The sequence below is a fragment of the Vipera ursinii genome (assembly GCF_947247035.1).
Source record: "Vipera ursinii genome assembly, chromosome: W".
Taxonomy (NCBI): Eukaryota; Metazoa; Chordata; class Lepidosauria; order Squamata; family Viperidae; genus Vipera; species Vipera ursinii.
Window position 1 is genome coordinate 27,387,977 of NC_139522.1, and position 20,706 is coordinate 27,408,682.

At 43.9% G+C, this 20,706-nt stretch overlaps 2 protein-coding genes across 2 annotated transcripts in view; one reads left to right on the forward strand and one right to left on the reverse strand.

The window, feature by feature from the left end:
- LOC310648308 (cullin-1-like) overlaps positions 1-20,706 on the forward strand; it is a gene marked incomplete at its 5' end in the record, with an annotated part of 390,312 nt that overhangs the window by 121,859 nt on the left and 247,747 nt on the right. The window contains one exon of the mRNA XM_083376075.1: positions 9,937-10,027. Within this exon, the coding sequence (XP_083232201.1) occupies positions 9,937-10,027 (91 nt within the window). The remainder of the gene's footprint in view (positions 1-9,936; positions 10,028-20,706) is intronic.
- Positions 1-20,706, reverse strand: part of LOC310648221 (uncharacterized protein) — a gene marked incomplete at its 5' end in the record, with an annotated part of 797,336 nt that overhangs the window by 660 nt on the left and 775,970 nt on the right. The gene's annotated exons all lie outside the window — the stretch shown is intronic.

The window sequence follows — 20,706 nt, forward strand, 5'->3', positions numbered from 1 at the left end:
TGGGGCCCCCCGAAAGCCCTAATAAGCAGGCATATACATAGAATGAAGGCTATTGCTAAGCACATTGATTGTGCTTAGATTGTAAGCCGCCCTGAGTCTTCAGAGAAGGGCGGGATATAAATTTGATTTTTTAAAAAAAGGTTCTGGAGTGGCCTAGCCAGTCTTCAGACCTTATTCCCATAGAAAATCTGTGGAGGGGGGACTTCCGGTTTTGCGTTGCGGAGAATGGACGCAGGAAGGCAGGGCTCTACCTTTCGCTCCCGATTTTGCCCTGCTGGGGGCCCTAAAAGGGGCCTAAAGACACCCCAAAGAGGCGATGAAGAAGGAGGGGTGTCTCGTCAATCACAGAGAGATGGAGGTCTTTCTGTTCAATCTGAGAAAAGCCCTCCAAACCGGCAGGGGAAAGACTGGCTACATTCCTATGGCCAGCCATTAGCTGCTGACAACCGAAGAAGAAAAGCACCAATTAACACATCGTAAACAGCATCCCCTTCATGGATGACTGCCTTGTCGTGGCGAAGGGGCTTGCATAATTCAATGAAGCTATGAGCTATGCCGTGCAGGGCCACCCAAGACGGACAGGTCATAGCAGAGAGTTCTGACAAAACGTGATCCACTGGAGAAGGAAATGGCAACCCACTCCAGTATCTTTGCCATGAAAACCCTATGGACAGTACCAAAAGGCAAAACGATATGACGCTGGAAGATGAGCCCCTCAGGTCGGAAGGCATCCAATATGCTACTGGGGAAGAGCAGAGGGCTAGTACTAGTAGCGCCAGAAAGAATGAAGCGACTGGGCCAAAGCCGAAAGGACGCTCAGCTGTGGATATGTCTGGTGGTGAAAGGAAAGTCCGATGCTGTAAAGATTTTTTCTCCATAGGAACCTGGAATGTAAGATCCATGAATCAAGGCAAGCTGGACGTGGTCAAACAAGAGATGACAAGACTGAACATCGACATCTTAGGTATCAGCGAAGTAAAATGGACAGGAATGGGTGAATTTAATTCAGATGACCATCAGGTATACTACTGCGGGCAAGAATCCCTCAGAAGAAATGGAGTAGCCTTCATAGTCAATAAAAGAGTAGGAAAAGCAATACTGGGATACAATCCTCATAATGACAGAATGATCTCAGTTCGAATCCAAGGCAAACCATTCAATATCACAGTAGTCCAAGTCTATGCCCCAACCACCGGTGCTGAAGAGGATGAAATTGACCAGTTCTATGAAGCCCTACAGCACCTTATAGAACTAACACCCAAAAATGATATCCTTATCATCATGGGGGATTGGAATGCTAAAGTAGGAAGCCAAAAGATAACTGGAATAACAGGCAAGTTTGGCCTTGGAGTACAAAATGAAGCAGGGCACAGGCTGATAGAATTTTGTCAAGAGAATACGATGGTCATAGCAAACACTCTTTTCCAACAACCCAAGAGACGGCTCTACACATGGACATCACCAGACGGTCAACACAGAAATCAGATTGACTATATGCTCTGCAGCCAAAGATGGAGAAGCTCTATACAGTCAGTAAAAACAAGACCAGGAGCTGACTGTGGCTCAGACCATGAGCTTCTTGTTGCAAAGTTTAGGCTTAAACTGAAGAAAGTAGGGAAAAGCACCAGGCCAGTCAGGTATGAATTAAATCATATCCCTGTTGAATATACAGTAGAGGTGACAAATAGATTTAAGGAATTAGATCTGATAGACAGGGTGCCTGAAGAACTATGGGCAGAGGTTCGCAACATTGTACAAGAGGTAGCAACCAAAACCATCCCAAAGAAAAAGAAATGCAAGAAAGCAAAATGGGTGTCTGAGGAAGCTTTGCAAATAGCTGAGGAAAGGAGGGAAGCAAAAGGCAAGGGAGAAAAAGAAAGATACGCCCAATTGAATGCAGAATTCCAGAGAATAGCTAGAAGAGATAAGAATGCCTTCTTAAATGAACAGTGCAAAGAAATAGAAGAAAACAATAGAATAGGGAGGACCAGAGATCTTTTCAAGAAAATTGGAGAGATGAAGGGAACATTCAATGCAAAAATGGGCATGATAAAGGACCAAAATGGCAGGGACCTAACAGAGGCAGAAGAGATTAAGAAGAGATGGCAAAATTACACAGAAGAACTATACAAGAATGAGCTTAACGTCCCTGATAATCACAATGAGGTGGTCACTGACCTCGAGCCAGACATCCTAGAATGTGAAGTGAAGTGGGCCTTAGAAAAGCTGAGCAACAACAAAGCTAGTGGAGGTGACAGTATTCCAGCTGAGGTATTCAAAATCTTAAAAGACGATGCAGTAAAAGTGCTACACTCAATTTGCCAGCAAATTTGGAAACCTCAACAGTGGCCACAGGATTGGAAAAGATCAGTTTACATTCCAATTCCAAAGAAAGGCAGTGCCAAAGAATGTTCGAACTATCGCACCATTGCACTCATTTCTCATGCTAGTAAAGTTATGCTTAAAATCCTACAAGCTAGACTCCAGCAGTATGTGGATCGAGAACTACCAGAAGTACAGGCAGGATTTTGAAGAGGCAGAGGAACTAGAGATCAAATAGCCAACATACGCTGGATCATGGAGAAAGCTAGAGAGTTCCAGAAAAACATCTACTTCTGCTTCATTGACTATGCTAAAGCCTTTGATTGTGTGGATCATAACAAACTGTGGCAAGTTCTTAAAGACATGGGAGTACCAGAACATCTTATTTGTCTCTTGAGAAACCTATATGCGGGCCAAGAAGCAACAGTGAGAACTGGACACGGAACCACTGATTGGTTCCAAATTGGGAAAGGAGTCCGGCAAGGCTGTATACTGTCGCCTTGCCTATTTAACTTATATGCAGAGCACATCATGAGAAAGGCAGGGCTAGATGAATCAAAAGTTGGAATTAAGATTGCTGGAAGAAATATCAACAACCTAAGATATGCAGATGATACCACTCTAATGGCAGAAAGTGAAGAGGAACTGAAGAGTCTCTTGTTGCGAGTGAAGAAGGAGAGTGCAAAAGTTGGGTTGAAACTAAACATTAAGAAAACCAAGATCATGGCATCCGGCCCTCTCAATTCCTGGCAAATACATGGGGAAGAAATGGAGGTAGTGACAGATTTTATTTTCCTGGGCTCCAAGATCACTGCAGATGGGGACTGTAGTCAAGAAATTAAAAGACGCTTGCTCCTCGGGAGGAAAGCCATGGCAAATCTAGACAGCACACTAAAAAGCAGAGACATCACCCTGTCAACAAAAGTGCGTATAGTCAAGGCTATGGTCTTCCCAGTTGCAATGTATGGCAGTGAAAGTTGGACCATAAGAAAGGCTGAGCGCAAAAGAATTGAGGCCTTTGAACTCTGGTGCTGGAGAAGACTCCTGCGAGTCCCTTGGACTGCAAGGCAATCAAACCGGTCAGTCCTAGAGGAGATCAACCCTGACTGCTCTTTAGAAGGCCAGATCCTGAAGCTAAAACTCAAATACTTTGGCCACCTAATGAGAAGGAAGGACTCATTGGAGAAGATCCTAATGCTGGGAAAGATTGAGGGCAATAGAAGAAGGGGACGACAGAGAATGAGGTGGCTGGATGGAGTCACTGAAGCAGTAGGCGTGAGCTTAAATGGACTCTAGAAGATGGCAGAGGACAGGAAAGCCTGGAGGAACATTGTCCATAGGGTCGCGATGGGTCTGACACGACTTCGCAACTAACAACAACAACAAACAGCATGTTTGGAACTGGGTGAGAATATTGATCCTTTCTTTACTATTTTACAACTGAATTTCCTGGGAAAGACTCCCAAAAGCTAAAAACCTCTGAATGTGAACAGAAGTGGCATTTTAATTTCTATGGGGGACAAATACACAATATTGAAGTGGAAGCAATATAACTCTGACTGAGTTATACTTTCCGGGTTTCTGTGTGCTACACCGGCCACAGGCTCAGAGCATCTGTGTGGCAACGGCCCTCCCCGGGTTGCTGGACACCCTCTCAGGGTTGGCGGTGGAGTTTCCCAGGCTTATAGTTCTGGGTGACTTCAACCTGCCTTCCCTGGGAGGGTCATCAGAGTTAGCTCGGGAGTTCATGGCTTCCATGACGGCCATGGATCTGACCCAAGTAATTCAGGGCCCGACTCATGGGGGGGTCACACTCTTGACCTGGTTTTCTTATCTGGACAATGGTTGGATGATCTGGGAGGGGGCTTGCCAACTATTGTCCCCCTGTCATGGTCCGATCATTATCTCCTGTGGCTGGTCTTCCACTATGCCACCCCCCGCCGCTGGGCTGCGGAGCCGACCAGGTGGTTCCGCCCCAGGCGCCTAATGGACCCAGATCGGTTCCAGATGGCGCTTGGGTCTTTACCTATCTCCCTCACTCACAGCCTGGGCAATGCCTTGGTGGATGCCTGGGAAAGGGCAGCCACCGAGGCACTCGACCGTGTTGTACCCTTGCGACCCCTGACCCGGCGCAGATCCCATTGGGCCCCATGGTTTTCTGTGGAGCTCTGGGAGATGAGGCGTCGGAGACGGGGTCTAGAGAGCGGTTGGAGGTCCACCCGGTCTGAATCTGACCGATTGCGACTAAGTACCTTTACAAGGTCTTATCTCGCAGCAATGAGGACGGCGAAGTCTAATTACTTCGCTGCCCTCATCGCGTCTGCAGATAACCGCCCGGCCGCCCTGTTTAGGGTGACCCGCTCCCTCCTTAATCAGGAGGTGAGGGAGGAGCCCTTGCAGAGGCGGGCCGAGGAGTTTAGTTATCATCTGGCGGACAAAATCGCTCAGATCCGGACCGGTTTGGACTCTGACTGGGCAGAGTCAGACATGGAGGATTCGAGCGGTCTTGAGCATGTTATCTGGACTGAGTTTGATCCTGTGTCCCCCGATGATGTGGACAGGATCATGAGGAGACTGAGCTCCACCACTTGTTTATTGGACCCATGCCCCTCCTGGCTGGTTTATGCGGCCCGGGAGGAGACACGAGGCTGGTTCCAGGCAGTAATAACTGCTTCCTTGAAGGAAGGGTATCTTCCCCGCTGCCTTGAAGGAGGCGGTGGTGAGACCCCTCCTCAAGAAGCCTGCCCTGGACCCGGCTGTTTTAAATAACTATCGTCCGGTCTCCAACCTTCGCTTTTTGGCGAAGGTTGTTGAGAGTGTGGTGGTGCATCAGCTTCCTCTGTTCCTGGAGGCAACTGATTATCTTGACCCGTACCAACGGAGACGGCATTGGTCATGCTGGTGAATGATCTCTGGCAGGCTTGGGACAGGGGATGTTCCTCTGTCCTAGTCCTGTTAGACCTCTCAGCGGCTTTTGATACCATCGACCATGTTGTCCTACTGCGGCGTCTCAGGGGGTTGGGAGTGGGAGGCACTGTTTTACAGTGGTTCTCCTATCTCCTGGGTCGCTTGCAGTCGGTGTTGACGGGAGGGCAGAGGTCCACCCCGAGGTCTCTCGTTTGTGGAGTTCCTCAGGGGTCGGTCCTCTCTCCCCTCCTGTTCAACATCTATATGAAGCCGCTGGGCGAGCTCATTCGTGGTTTCGGGGTGGGGTATCATCAGTATGCTGATGATACCCAACTTTTTCTTTCCACCCCGAACCAACCCAGTGATGCCCTCAACGTGATGTCCCGTTGCCTGGAGGCGGTCCGGGTTTGGATGGGGAGAAACAGGCTTCGTCTCAACCCTGCCAAGACTGAGTGGCTGTGCATACCAGCATCTCGGGTTAACCAGTTTGTTCCATCATTAATGATGGGGGGTGAGGTGTTACCCCCCGTTGATAGGGCTCGCAACTTGGGCGTCCTCCTGGATTCACGGCTCAGTTTTGAAGATCATATAGGAGCCGTGACTAGGGGGACTTTTGCCCAGGTTCGCCTGGTGCGCCAGTCGCGGCCCTATCTGGACCGAGATGCCCTACCCACAGTCACCCATGTGCTCGTGACCTCCTGGCTAGACTACTGCAACGCTGTCTACATGGGGCTGCCCTTGAGGACCACTCGGAGGCTTCAACTGGTGCAGAATGCGGCCGCGCGAGTTGTGATGGGAGTTTCCCGATACTCCCGTGTAACACCTCTTCTCCATGAGCTGCATTGGCTTCCGTTTGTCCTCCGAGTGAGATTCAAGGTGCTGGTGATGACCTATAAAGCCCTAAATGGCTTGGGTCCGGATGATCTGAGGGAGCACCTGCTGCCGGCATCAACTTCCCATTGTCCTGTGTGCTCCCACAGGGAGGGCCTTCTTAGGGTACTGCCGGTGAAGGATTGCTGGCGGGTGACTCCCAGAGAGAGGGCCTTCTCTGTGGGTGCGCCTGCCCTTTGGAACCAACTTCCGATGGAACTTAGGACTGCCTCCAACCTCCGCTCATTCCGCCGGGACCTGAAAACTTGTCTCTTTGAGCTGTCGGGCCTAGACTGAGGGGTTTTAATTGGGTTTTAATGTTGTAACTTTTTAAACATTGGGCTTTAAATTTAATTAATTGTTTTATTTTTTTTTAACTTTTGTATGGTATGATTTTAATTGCCCTGTAAACCGCCCTGAGTCCTACGGGAATAGGGCGGTATATAAGTCAAATAATAAATAAATAAATAAAGCTACAGTTTTGAAATTTGAGAACTGAGATAATTGTTAAGATTTTCTCTTTGGGAAAAAAATATTGAGGTGAAATATAAGAAATCAATCCTTCATCTTAAGAGTAGAAAATGGATTTTGACTGACATCTAGTGGTGGATTTGAGTACAGCACTACAACTAGCTTCCTGGCTGCTTGGTGACTCCTAGTTTAAGGGAGAACAGCTGGCAATAAAGGAAAGGTTGACTCAGCCTTCCATCCTTCCGAGGTAGGTAAAATGAGGACCCAGATTGTTGGGGGCAATAAGCTGACTTTGTAATAATGCCGCTTGGGAGGGGGCGAAAGCCCTAATAAGCAGGCATATACATAGAATGACGGCTACTGCTAAGCTTGTAAGCCGCCCTGAGTCTTCGGAGAAGGGCGGGATATAAATGGAATTAAAATAAAAAAATAAAATAAAATAAAACTATTTTGGCATACTTATCATCCTCACCTTTTTGGAATATAAACACTTATTGAGCTTGGACTTTTAATCTCAAGAGCTATTGGGAGAGAAAGAAAAATTTGACCTTTGATTACGTCTGCCTGGGAGAGACTTTTTGAGCTTTTCACGGAGGTTGAACACTTTGAACATTGTGGATTATATCTTTGCCTGACTGACAATTTTTGGATGCCTGAGACAAAGGATCACAATAAAATATTGCTTTTGGGACTGGACCTGTATTCTGGAATCTATTGGATTATAAAGGCTACATAGAGGCTAGAGCCTTGGTGGAGCAGTGGGCTAATGCCTCCTTAAGTAACACCAGCTGCCTGCAATTAGTGCAGGTTCGCATCCCACCAGGCTCAAGGTTGACTCAGCCTTCCATCCTTCCGAGGTAGGTAAAATGAGGACCCAGATTGTTGGGGGCAATAAGCTGACTTTGTAATAATGCCGCTTGGAGGGTGTATGAAAGCCCTAATAAGCAGGTATATACATAGAATGAAGGCTACTGCTAAGCTTGTAAGTCGCCCTGAGTCTTCGGAGAAGGGCGGGATATAAATGGAATTAAAATAAAAAAATAAAAATATAAAGACCAGAAAGCTAGAGGAAACTTTGTTCTACTCTTACTGAGACTGGTGATATTAGAGGATCTCCAGGAACAATACCTCAAGAAAAAACAAACACCCTTCAGAAGGAAATATACTCTACTCTACAACTAAGTCACCAAACAATTGTTGCATACAAAGAGGACATAAAAAGAAGCCATAATGCGACTAAAAATAATTTAGATAATATAAATGAGCAAATCTCCAAATTAAATCTACAACTAGAAAGTTCCCAGACAACGACTACAAAGTATGAACAAATAGACCAGAGATTGGAAGATGAAGCAGAGGAAATGGACCTAGAGACAGAAGAGATGAAAGAAGGGACATATAAACTACCATACACAAATAAAATACTGCAAGACTTACCCATAACAATGAAAATGCAAAAGACCCTGTACCCTTTAAGTCTGCAAGATGCACCTGAAGACAAGGAAGAAGATTTTGGGGAATGGAACATAGAGCTGTCAGGGGAAATGTTACAATTTGGGAGACAAAAGATGGGGGGAGAAATTGAGGGAGAAGGAAAGTGGGAGTTGCTTAAGGAACATAAATGGGCAGAATTCCCCCCCCCCAAAAAATATCCTACCTTAATTGTCTTCCTCATGCCAAGCAACTTTCATAAAAATATAAAATTCCTTGGTGATTTAATTGCCTTGGCTTGGAAAGCTACTTGGCAAAGAAAGAAAGTGAGAGTTAGATTTATAAAATAGAAGATTTGACCTATTAGAGGGGGCATCACATGTTTAAATACTTCTTTGAATATGATTAAAAGAAAGGATGACCCTTAGATATAATTAGACTTTTATAATGAAAGTTATGATTTAGAATTAAAATAGCATTTTTTTCTTTTGATATGGGAAACATGAAATAAGAGGATTGGTATGAATAAAATGTTTAGCGATATAAATGTAATTAATATTGAGAAAATCATAACTGACAAAGATACTTTAAATAATTATGGGAAATCAAACTTTAACAAGAGCACAAAAAACAGGATATTGATTTATTAACTGATATTATTGTTATTTGTATAATATTAGTAAAATATGATGAAGACGTTTATATCTAACTTTGTATACATCAGTAGTACCAAGAATTATAATTGTGTAATGTGGGGAAAATGGAAAAATATGGGGAAGAAAGGATCAGGGGGAAAATACTGGATTGTGCAGTATTGAATAGATTTATATTGAAGAAGTTAATGTTAAATATGTGAACTCAGACAACATGTTGTTTACCAAGCGGTGGCTCAGTGGGTTAGGACGCTAAGCTTGTCGATCAGAAGGTCGGCAGTTTGGCGGGTCGAATCCCGAGTGCCGCGTAGCAGAGTGAGCGCCTGTTACTCGTCCCAGCTTCTGCCAACCTAGCAGTTTGAAAGCACGTAAAAATGCAAGTAGAAAAATAGGGACCACTACGGTGGGAAGGTAACAGCGTTCCGTGTGCCTTTGGCATCTAGTCATGCCGGCCACATGACCACGGAGACGTCCTCGGACAAGCGCTGGCTCTTCGGCTTTGAAACGGAGATGAGCACCAGCCCCTAGAGTTGGAAACAACTAGCACGCATGTGCGGGGGAACCTTTACCTTTACCTTTTTAAAGATTGTAATTCTTAAAAATTAATAAAACTTTAAAAAATCTGTGAAGGGAGCTGAAGGTTCGAGCTGCCAAACGTCAGCCTCGAAACCCTAATGACTTGGAGAAGATCTGCAAAGAGGAGTGAGACAAAGTCCCTCCTGTGATGTGTGCAAACCTGGTGGCCAACTACAAAAAACATCTGACCTCTGTGATTGCCAACAAGGGTTTTGCCACCAAGTACTAAGTCATGTTTTGCAAAGGGGTCAAATACTTATTTCACTCATTAAAATGCAAATCAATTTATAACTTTTTTGAAATGCATTTTTCTGGATTTTTTTGTTGTTATTCTGTCTCACATTGTTAAAATGAACCTACCATTAAAATTATAGACTGATCATTTCTTTGTCAGTGGGCAAACATAAAAAATCAGGGGATCAAATACTTTTTCCCTCACTGTATTTACTTTAAATAATCATTACATAGAGTTCAAATTAGTCTTTCCATGTATTTAGTGTAAACTTATTATTTTAATGTATTAATTTTCTTCTATTTTATTAAACTTAATATTTTGGTGCAACTTTTGGGGAGGATCTAGGGATAACATCCAAGGGTTTGGGGAATTTCATGCAGCTCAGGGACCTGAAGTGTCCTCTCTATATAAGGATCCCACATATTATTCAAATTGTTAATTTGTATGTTTGCCTAATTCTTATTTTCAAAGGTAACAAATGCTGTGTTGAAGCTGATTGAAAAAGAAAGATATGGTGAAACCATCAATACAAGACTGATCAGTGGAGTTGTACAATCTTATGGTAAAATTAAAATTAATGATAGTTGGGTTTTTTAATGCTATCGTTGTAAAATTTAAAATGTGGTTTGTATATGGTCCCTTCTTACTTCTATGTGAAGTAATTTGAAATATGTAATATTTGTATCTATTCCACATCTCTTTTAGGCCCATTTTAGGAGCTCCCTAAGCCTGTTAAAAGTAGAAATTGGGGGATGTTTCTACTCTACTTTCGCTTTTCTGTGGATTCAGAAGCATTTTAAATTTTATTACTGTTTTAATGTAGAAAAAAGGGGAAAACATACAAGTAAAATAGAAAAAAGAAACAAAACTTGTTACACATGGGAAATTATTCAGTCTAACCTTTAAACACAAGATTAAAGCTTGACTGTTGATTTTGGTCTTTGCATTACATCTCAGAGGAGCCGCTTTATTTTTAAAAAAACATATATACTGTGTATATGTGTATGTGTATAAATAACTGATCCATACTGTCAAGTGTCACACTTTTTTCCAACATAAATGATTAATCTTTTTCTATTGGCCCCCATGGTTGATAAAGCGATAAATCATGTGCTGATGAGTTCCAGGCTTTAGGTATGTAATTCAAAGTTAATTCATATCTTTTAACTGTATTGATCTTTATAATGCCATAATAACACACTTATGGATATTGAACCAAAACAGCAATTGTGGGATAAGCTCATTTCATATGAGTTAAGTGTCCAAGTGTCCATTTCATATTTAACTCATATCAAGGATGATAGGCAGCCCTTTTAAAATATTATTTGAGGTATCTAGTAAATGGGGGGAAATAGTTCATTAAATTAGTCTCAAGAGATCATATCACACATAATATTCTTTAAAATTTAGCCATTGATCTGTTAATATGGGATATTCCAGTAGTTTAAAAATTCAGGAGTTTCAGATGCTGTTAATACAGATGGACCAGGTTTTAAAATCAAGAGATGTCTTAACTGACTTATTCCAATTAATTAAATAGCCTGATAAATTAATATTCTGTTGCCCAATACTAGTACATTTGGTACTGAAAATCTATGATAGATCAGGGGTGTATTACGTAAGATTTCCAGCTTTCTGCTCTGGAAATAATCCAAGGAATAAAACTTCTGTGAAACAGTATTTATTGTTACTGATTAGCCCATAGCCCATATCAAAATACAAGATAAAACATAAAACATGACACAATAGAACCATATGTAAAAGTGAAGTACAAGAAACAAAAAGGATAAATAAGGAATGCAATATCATGTTTCTGAGTCACCCGTACAATTTATCCCAATCAGACCCACATATGTAGCTCTCAGCTGGACTGTTTTATTTAAATAAAGGGCTGTGTTGTATGTGATTTTTTGCTTTTGACCACAAATAAAATATGTAGTTCTAATATGAGGGTCCCAATAGTTCGTCTAATGTGTCATCCAAGATGCTGATCTCTCTCTTCTTTATACAGTTGACAATCAAATAATTTATGTGGTAGAACTTCTATTGCTGTAGTTCCACAAATGCAAACACATTTGTTATAAGGAACTTGGTTAAATCATCCATATTTGACCATTGAGGTTGTTGAGAGTGTGGTGGCGCATCAGCTTCCTCTGGTTCTGGATGAAGCGGATTATCTAGACCCGTACCAATTGGGCTTCAGGCCCGGGTACAGCACGGAGACGGCATTGGTCGCTCTGGTGAATGATCTCTGGAGGGCTCGGGACAGGGGATATTCCTCTGTCCTAGTCCTATTAGACCTCTCAGCGGCTTTCGATACCATCAACCATGGTATCTTGCTGCGGCGTCTCAGGGGATTGGGAGTGGGAGGCACGGTCCTTCAGTGGTTCTCCTCCTATCTCCTGGGACGCTCGCAGTCGGTGTTGGCAGGGGGGCAGAGGTCGACCGCGAGGCCTCTCGCTTGTGGAGTCCCTCAGGTCGGTCCTCTCACCTCTCCTGTTCAACATCTACATGAAACCGCTGGGTGAGATCATTCGTGGTTTTGGAGTTGGGTATCATCAGTATGCTGATGATACCCAGCTTTTCATTTCGACCCCAAACCACCCCAGTGATGCCCTCGACGTGATGTCCCGCTGCCTGGAGGCGGTTCGGGTCTGGATGGGGAGGAACAGGCTTCGACTCAACCCTGACAAGACCGAGTGGCTGTGCGTACCGGCATCTCGGGATATTCAGGATATCCCATCTCTCTGTATGGGGGGTGAGTTATTACCCCCTGTAGATAGGGCTCGCAACTTGGGAGTCCTCCTAGATTCACAGCTTTCTCTAGAAGACCATATAGTAGCTGTGACTAGGGGGGCCTTCGCCCAGGTTCGCCTGGTGCGCCAGTTGCGGCCCTATCTAGACCGGGATGCCTTACGTACGGTCACTCACGCGCTCATGACCTCTCGTCTGGACTACTGCAACGCTCTCTACATGGGGCTACCCTTGAAGACCACTCGGAGGCTCCAGCTGGTACAGAATGCAGCTGCGAGAGTTGTGTTGGGAGTTTCCCGACACTCCCATGTTACACCTCTGCTCCGTGAGCTGCATTGGCTTCCAGTTGTCTTCCGGGTGAGATTCAAGGTGTTGGTAATGACCTACAAAGCCCTACATGGCATGGGTCCGGAATACCTTGGGGAACACCTGCAGCCGGCGTCAACTTCCCTCCGCCCAGTACGCTCCCACAGAGAGGGCCTCCTCAGGGTGCCACCGGTCAAAGAATGCCGACTGGCGGCCCCCAGGGGGAGGGCGTTCTCTGTGGGCGCGCCGGATTTATGGAACCATCTTCCGGTCGAGCTCCAGATGGCGCCTGACCTCCGCTCCTTCCGGCGCGATCTCAAAACTTACCTCTTCAAACAAGCTGGCCTGGCCTGATGGGATGGGGTTGGGTTTTATTAATGTGTTTTAACCTACTTTTTAATGTGTTTTAACTTATTCGTGGGCATTTTGTTTAATCTTTTTTAATTTTTGTATTTTGTTTTTTAATATGTACTGCCCTGTTCACCGCCCTGAGTCCTTCGGGAGAAGGGCGGCATACAAAATAAATAAATAAATAAATAAATAAATAAATAAATAAATAAATAAATAAATAAATAAATTGTGTCTAGCTACTCAAATTTTTATTTATTTATTTATTTATTTATTTAATTTATATACCGCCCTTCTCCCTTGTGTGCGTAAATACCTCCAGCAAGTTTTGGCATTTCTGTTTTTAGCTACTTGGCAATTTGGAAGATGCATTTATAACAGCTCATCCATTTCAGTGAGCCTACCTTGCTGAGGTTGGCTATGTCTCTCTGTGCATCTATATCTAAGATTCTTTGTGCAGCGATCTTGTTGGCTTGCTCTCCAGTTGTATAAGATACAGGAAGACTACAGCTTCTGTTGTAGTTTATCAGTTGTCCATACCAAGAGGCCTTTGATTGAGATTTTGTCTGTTCAGACGTAATTTTGGTAATCTGTTTCCACAGCATTGATTTTAGTCCAATAATTATATGCCCTGACTTTGGACAGGGAACAAATGGTGTGAATTCCCAATTCGGCTTTAAATGTGGCAGCTCAAGTTCTTTTATCCACATATCAAGATACTTTTCAACTGTTGTGATTGTGTTTGTTCTAGTATTGAGGTTTGTTTTAAGTGCCAGACTTCAGTTCCATATAAGAGAAGAGGGATGATCTTGGCCTTATAGACTTTAATAATTGGGGCTAGTGTACCTGGGTGACTGTGGTTTTTTAGTTTAAGGAGTAGATTCCTTTGTGCCCCTTGCTCTTAAGTGAGTTCCTTGGATGATACGGAAGCCAAGATCCAGTCTCAGAGAAAACTACCTCTAAGTAGGAAAAGATATTTATGTCAGACTGTCAGTGTATTTCGTCCTTATGCTCTCATTTTCGGCTTCTGCCATTCTATTGGGGGGGGGAACCTAAGGTCTTCTGCAATGTACTTCCCTTGCTTTGTTCTATCCTCTTTGAAGTATCTTATTTTGGGGTGTGAAAGGAATGTCCCTCTGGCCATCTGCCTTATCTCCAGTCGGATGGGAAGAAGCCACGGAGAAACCTGACAGCCTTGAGAATGGCGCCTTATTGGTTCTTTCCCACAACAACTTAGCAGACATCAGGAAGAAGGAGGACTGGGAAGGAAGGTCTCAGAAAGTGACCATTGACCATAGCAGACGCAAGCCAGGATGGAGACGTAAAATGGAGCATTCACTTAACCTTAGTGGAGAAGAGGACGAAAGGCCGACTTGAGCTTGACTTAAGCAAGCAATAAACTTGATGGTGGAGGCCTTCAAAAACCTTAAGGAGGAAGAGGCAGATGCCTGCTGAGAGAAGGTTGAGGAGAGGCCGGAGGAGGAGGCTGGAAGGGGAAGCAAACCCTCCAACCCAGGAACCTCTACCAACAACGCTGACACCGCGGGAGCCATGACCGCAGTGATGACCCCAGCTCGAGCCACACCAGCCAGTGGTGATGGGCGCAGACCCAAAAGAGGGGGACCCACCATCCCGAGTGTAAGATGACCCCCCCTTGGTGTGAAATATGATGGGGACCCACAGCAACTGGGTTTTTTCCTGGTCCATGTGCTGACCTACATGCAGGAGTATGGCCAAGAGCTCCCTAGTGACGGTGCCCAGGTCAGGGTCATCACCCTGGCCCTGGAAGGCACAGCGGCTTGGTGGATGGTGACCCTGCACAATGCCGAGGCACCCGAGCTTCGAAACTTCAACTGATTCATGGCAGCACTGAGACGGTGGTTCAAAGGTCCCTTGGCTGACTGGAAAGCCAGGGATTGCATTAAGACTGTCAAGCAGGGCTGACGCCCCGTGACCAAATACACCAAAGAATTCTGATACCTGGCTTACCATCTCTACCGGCCATAGGACATCCTAGTGAGTTGCTTCAAATATGGGCTGAACATTGACCTCTACCATGCTTGTATTGCCCGGGGAGCCCCTGCCCACCTCCACGACTGGTGCATCCTAGCCGAGGAAGCAGAGATCAACATTGTTTTGGTCAAGCGTAGAAACGTTCCCCACCGGAGAGGAAACAAGAGACGACAAAAACCCCTGCAGTGACCCCGCGCTCAACTGCCTGCTTTAAATGCGGCAAAGAGGGTCATTGAGCCACAGAGTGTCATTTGAAAACTCCGGTGAGAAAAGGAGACATATCTGGGGGGAGGAACCCATCAGAACCCCCCAGCACCCCAGGGAGACAGCGATGAAGAACACTGAGGTCGTGGAGTTCTAACCCACCGAGAAATCGGGAGGGGGAACTATGACCCCACCAGAGAAGGATCCAGAGAGGTCTGACAGCGACTATGATGATGAACCCTTGGTAAGTGGACCCATCGAATCAATTAACAGGCCCATAAAACTGCTAATCCCAGGTATGGAGAAGAAGGTGGCCCTGAAGGCCTTACTGGACTCAGGCTGCACCAGATGTTTAATAAGCCCAACCCTGGTGGGGAATCTGAGGATTACTGTAAGGAGACTAAAGAAGCCAATTTCGTTTGCTCAATTAGAGGGGTCTATTGCAGGGGGCGTCCCGGCCACCCTTGCCACGATGCCCATGAAATTAATCATGGGGGAGCAAACTGAGACTTTGACTTTTATAGTGACCCCCGACATGGAATGGCCCCTAATCCTAGGACTGGCCTGGTTAAAAAAATAGAACCCACGGGTGAACTGGAGAAAGGGGAACTTGACATTTCCAAAAGGGAAACCCCACTCGCCCGATAGTCACTGCAGCCCCGAAGTGAAGCTTGAGCACAAAGTGGTGGCAGCACTCAACAATCGAGAATTAGAAGGCATATCTCAGGAGTACCAGGACCTGGCTGAGGTTTTTAGCAACAAAGACTCTGATGAGTTGCCCCCCCCCCCACTGTCACACAGACTGTGCCATTGAGATCATCCCTTTAGCTAAGTTACCAAAACCCAAGCTCTATTTGATGACCCCCTGAGAGTTAGAAGAACTGCAGGTTCATTCAACTGGCCAAACCGAAAATGGCCACTCTGGTGCTATTTCAAGAAAAGAAAGATGGGTTTCTTCGTCTGCATGGATTATAGGTGTTTGAACACCGTGTGCATGGACAATGTCTACCCCTTGCCGCTCACGAAAGACATGCTAGCCCACCTCTCAAAAGGGAAGATTTTCTCCAAGTTAGATCTGCGGGAAGCGTATTACTGGGTTAGAATCAAGGAGGGGGATGAGTGGAAAACCGTTTTCAACTGCCCCCTGGGGTGCTTCCAATTCAAAGTACTTCCATTTGGGCTACAGGGAGCACCCGCAGTATTTATGCAACTAATTAACGAGGTTCTCCATGAGCATTTGTACAAAAGGTTTTTGGTGTACCTGGATTACATATTAATCTACACTGTCATCCAGTCATCATCCTCAAATGAATGGGGAGACAGAACGAACAAACTCAGTACTAGAACAATACCTGAGATGCATCATAAACTACCAACAAGACAATTGGACTGACCTCTTACCGTTTGCTGAAGTAGCCTATAACAATGCAGTGCATTCCAGTACTGGTTATACACCTTTCCAAGTGGCTACAGGACAGAGTTTCAGCCCGATGTCTGAATTACCTATCAATGAACCTACCATCCCTTCCCTTAAAGAGTGGATCATGCAATTGCAAAATATGTGGCCAGCTGTTAGAAAAGCCCAGGCATATAAAAAAGGGTGGAGCCCAAGCCTTTTAGGGTGGGGGACAGGGTATATCTCTCTACTAGGTTTCTGAAGTCACTGCAGCCCTCAAAGCGGTTAGGGCCAAAATTCATGGGTCCCTTCCCTATTAAACGCATCATCAAACCAGTCACAGTAGAGCTTGAACTCCCTAAAACATTAAGACAGGTCCATCTGGTATTCCACTGTAGTTTGCTAAAACCCGAAACAAGTTTGCCCTTAAGGCCAGCAGTAGTCCCTCCACCACAACTGATTATGGTGGAAGGGGAACAACATTTTGAAATAAGGGAAATCTTAGATTCCAGAAAGCACTATGGGTCTACCCAATACTCGGTGGCATGGAAGGGCCTCCTGGCATCTCAGAATGAGTGGGTACACAAGAAGCATGTGAGGGCCCCTAGACTGCTTAAACATTTTCATACTCATTACCCTGATAAACCTGACTAACTGCTATGTTTCATTTTCTCTTCCTGTTATTATTTTCTCAAGGTGGATCTCTCTTTTTTTAAAGGCGGTGGCATGTCAGTCCCTCAATGTATTTCATCCTTATGTTCTCATTTTTGGCTTCTGCCATTCTATGGGGGAGGGGGAACCTAAGGTGTTCTGCAATGTACTTCCTTTGCTTTGTTCTATCCTCTTTGAAGTATCTTACTTTGGGGTGTGAAAGGAATGTGCCTCCAGCCATCTGCCTTATCTCCAGTTGGATGGGAAGAAGCCGCGGAGAAACCTGACAGCCTTGAGAACGGCGCCTTATTGGTTCTTTCCCACAACAACTTAGCACCTATGGATTGGTTCAATTCAAACCATCCGGATGGATATTTGGGGTGGGGTTTGAAATGGTTCTTTTAATGTAATGTTTTGCGCGGGAAATCCTCAGATCCTGCCTTACTATCCTGCTATCAATACCTTCCAATAAAAGTTCCTGTTGAGACAATACAAGTTTCAAGAGTTCTGCTTTCTTGGGAGAATTAATTAAGGCAGGTCCTTACAATTTACTTGCTCTATTAGCCATCTATGTTTATGGTATTGTTTTCCAAAAAACATAATTTATTTTGATTTAGTGATAATCAGAGAATTATTATGAGACTAGGAGCCAAGTATTCTTAACTATCTATGGATCCCCACTTGTGAATATGATAGTAATATCATATTGTTGGCATATAGCAAGGTGTTGCAGTGTGCATTTAACATGTTTGGTATGTGTTCTTAAGTCTTGGTAAGACATTAACGTACAGATTGCATAACAGTTATGCAAGTATGCACCCTTGTCTTACCCCTTTGTAAGTATTGATCCTGCTTGTCATGGCCCCGTTGACTCCAAACTGCACTCTCAAACAGGTGGATGTATAATGCCAGCAGTCTGGGTTCCATTTTAAATGCAATCAGTTTCCTCCATAATATTTCTCTATTTATTGTGTCAAATGCTGTACTAAGGTCTATAAAGTCAGCAAACTCTTGTTTCCCCTTACTGACATATTTTGCAGTTAGATGGTTCAAGACATCACAATTATCTATGGTGGATTGACTCTGTCTAAAGCCTGCTTGTTCTTCTACAAGAATACACTTTTCATCTACCCAACTCTTTACTCTACTCAGGAGGAACATAGCGTATATTTTAGCTACAAGATCTATTAGACTAATGGCACTGTAATTGCTAGGGTCCCTTTTATTCCCTTTTTTATATATAGGCACTACTACTGCCATCCTGTCAGACCGCTCTAATTTGCTTGCATGCATTTTATTATTACATACTCTTTTTCGGGGTCTACCATTCTGGTGGGAGGGGGCTGGGGAATGTATTTGTCTTGCTCTGCCTTGTTCTGCTCTGTCCTCTGTGAAAGTGCCTTCCTCCGTAAGAAAGGAATGTGGCCTGAAGACGTCTGCCTTATCTCCAGTCAACGGAGCCTTGGACCATTGGGAAATGAAAGTGGGAGAGACCTTGAGATGGGCGCTAAATCACCAGGTTCTCAAAACAACATAGCACCTATGGATTGGCTGGATTTCAACTGGACGGTTGGACACTGGAGGGAGGAGTTCTGCCTGGGCATTATGATGTAACCTTTTGCGCACGAATTCTTCAGACCTTGCTTTGCTCTACTGCTATCACTAACTTTCAATAAAAGTTCCTTTTGAAACAATGCTTGTTTCAAGAGTTCTGCTTTCTTGGGAGATCTAGTTGAGGCATGCCTCAATGATATTTAGAGGCATGCCTCTGGGTGACTATCATGGCTGCCTGCATTATCTTTTTGAGCAGGATAGTTTTCATTATCAAATTGAGGAGATCTACCTGTATGAATATTTTTTTGGGGGTGTTAAATATTAGATGTTTTTTCAGCATATAACCCAGATTGCTGAATGCATTGGAAAGTGACTGCCACTCAGCCGTGGATGACTGGATTATTAGGGCCCAGTTAACAGCATTCTCTGACTTAAGTCTATTCAGTATTGCCTTAGTATCTACTTTGGACCATATCAACCTTTTATTTTGACTCACCTCTGAATTGTTTTTTTTTTAATTGAAAAGTTTTAAAAATACAGTTTTCCTTTAAAAAACCCCCTTCCCCCTCCCTCCTCCCCTCCCTACCTCCCCCCTTCCCCCCCCCTCCCCCCCTCCCTCCTCCCCCCCACCTCCCCCCAACCCCCCTCCCCCCCCGGACTTCCCAGAGCTAAATACAAGGTATATATATATAAAAAAGCAATCATAAACAACCATATACTAACAACTATAAATTCTAAAATCCATCACTCTCTAACTTATATAGGATCAAACAAAACTTAGCATTATTAAATATATATAGAAGACAAAATAAAAAAAGAAAAAAGAAAACGAAAGAAGACTTATTCAAATGCTAGATAAAACTTCTTGACCCTATACTTATTCTGGATAAACTCAATCCATTTTCTCCATTCCATAATATAATGTTCTTGCGAGTAATCTTTCAAATAGGCCGAAATCTTCGCCATCTCTGCCAAGTCGGAAACCTTTAAGATCCACTCTTGTATAGTCGGCAGTTCCTCTTTCTTCCAATATTGACCTATCAAAAGTCTTGCTGCCGTAACTAAATTCAACATCAACTTAGAGTCCACAACTGTAGCGTCAACAATTATTCCCAACAAAAAAAATTGCGGACAAAACTTTATCCTCCGTTTAAAAATCTTCTGCATATTCCACCAGACTTTTATCCAAAAAGCCTTGACCTTTTTACATGTCCACCATATGTGAAAATATGTTGCCTCTTCATCACCACACCTCCAACATTTAGGCTGATAATTCGGATACATACTTGCAAGCTTTTTAGGATCTAGATGCCATCTATAAAACATTTTGTAAAAGTTCTCTCTTAGACTTTGAGCTTGAGTGAATTTTACATTCCTCACCCAGATCTTTTCCCACATGTCCATTGTAATAACTTCCTGAATATTTTGGGCCCATTTTATCATACAATCCTTAACAAGCTCTGTTTCTGAATCGATCTCTATCAATGCAAGATATATCCGTTTAATATGTGCTGGTCCTTGATTTCTAATTTGCTTTATCAAATTTTCATCAGTCGTTGCAAATCCATTTTTTTGGTCTTCTTTCCACCTGGCCTGTAACTGAATATATTGAAACCAAGTCTGAACAACCTTCTCTTCTCGCAAGAAACTATATGATTTCAAGCACCAAATATTCCTTTCCAAACTTAAAATTTCCTTGTAAGTAGTCTCATCATGTTTGAAACCAGCATGTATATTTTCTATTGCGTGTTTTGGGATTGCCCACAATGGTATCTTGCTGCTTAACTTATGTCTATACTTCTTCCAAACTCTCAGCAATGCCTGTCTTAAAATATGCATCCTAAACACAGTATCTACCTTCTTATCATACAACAAATATGCATGCCAGCCAAACAACAGATCATGGCCCTCAAGATTTAATAACCTCGATTGTGTCAAATTAATCCAATCACTTATTCCTACTAGTGCAGCAGCTTCATAATATAATTTAAAATTAGGCATTTTAAGGCCACCTC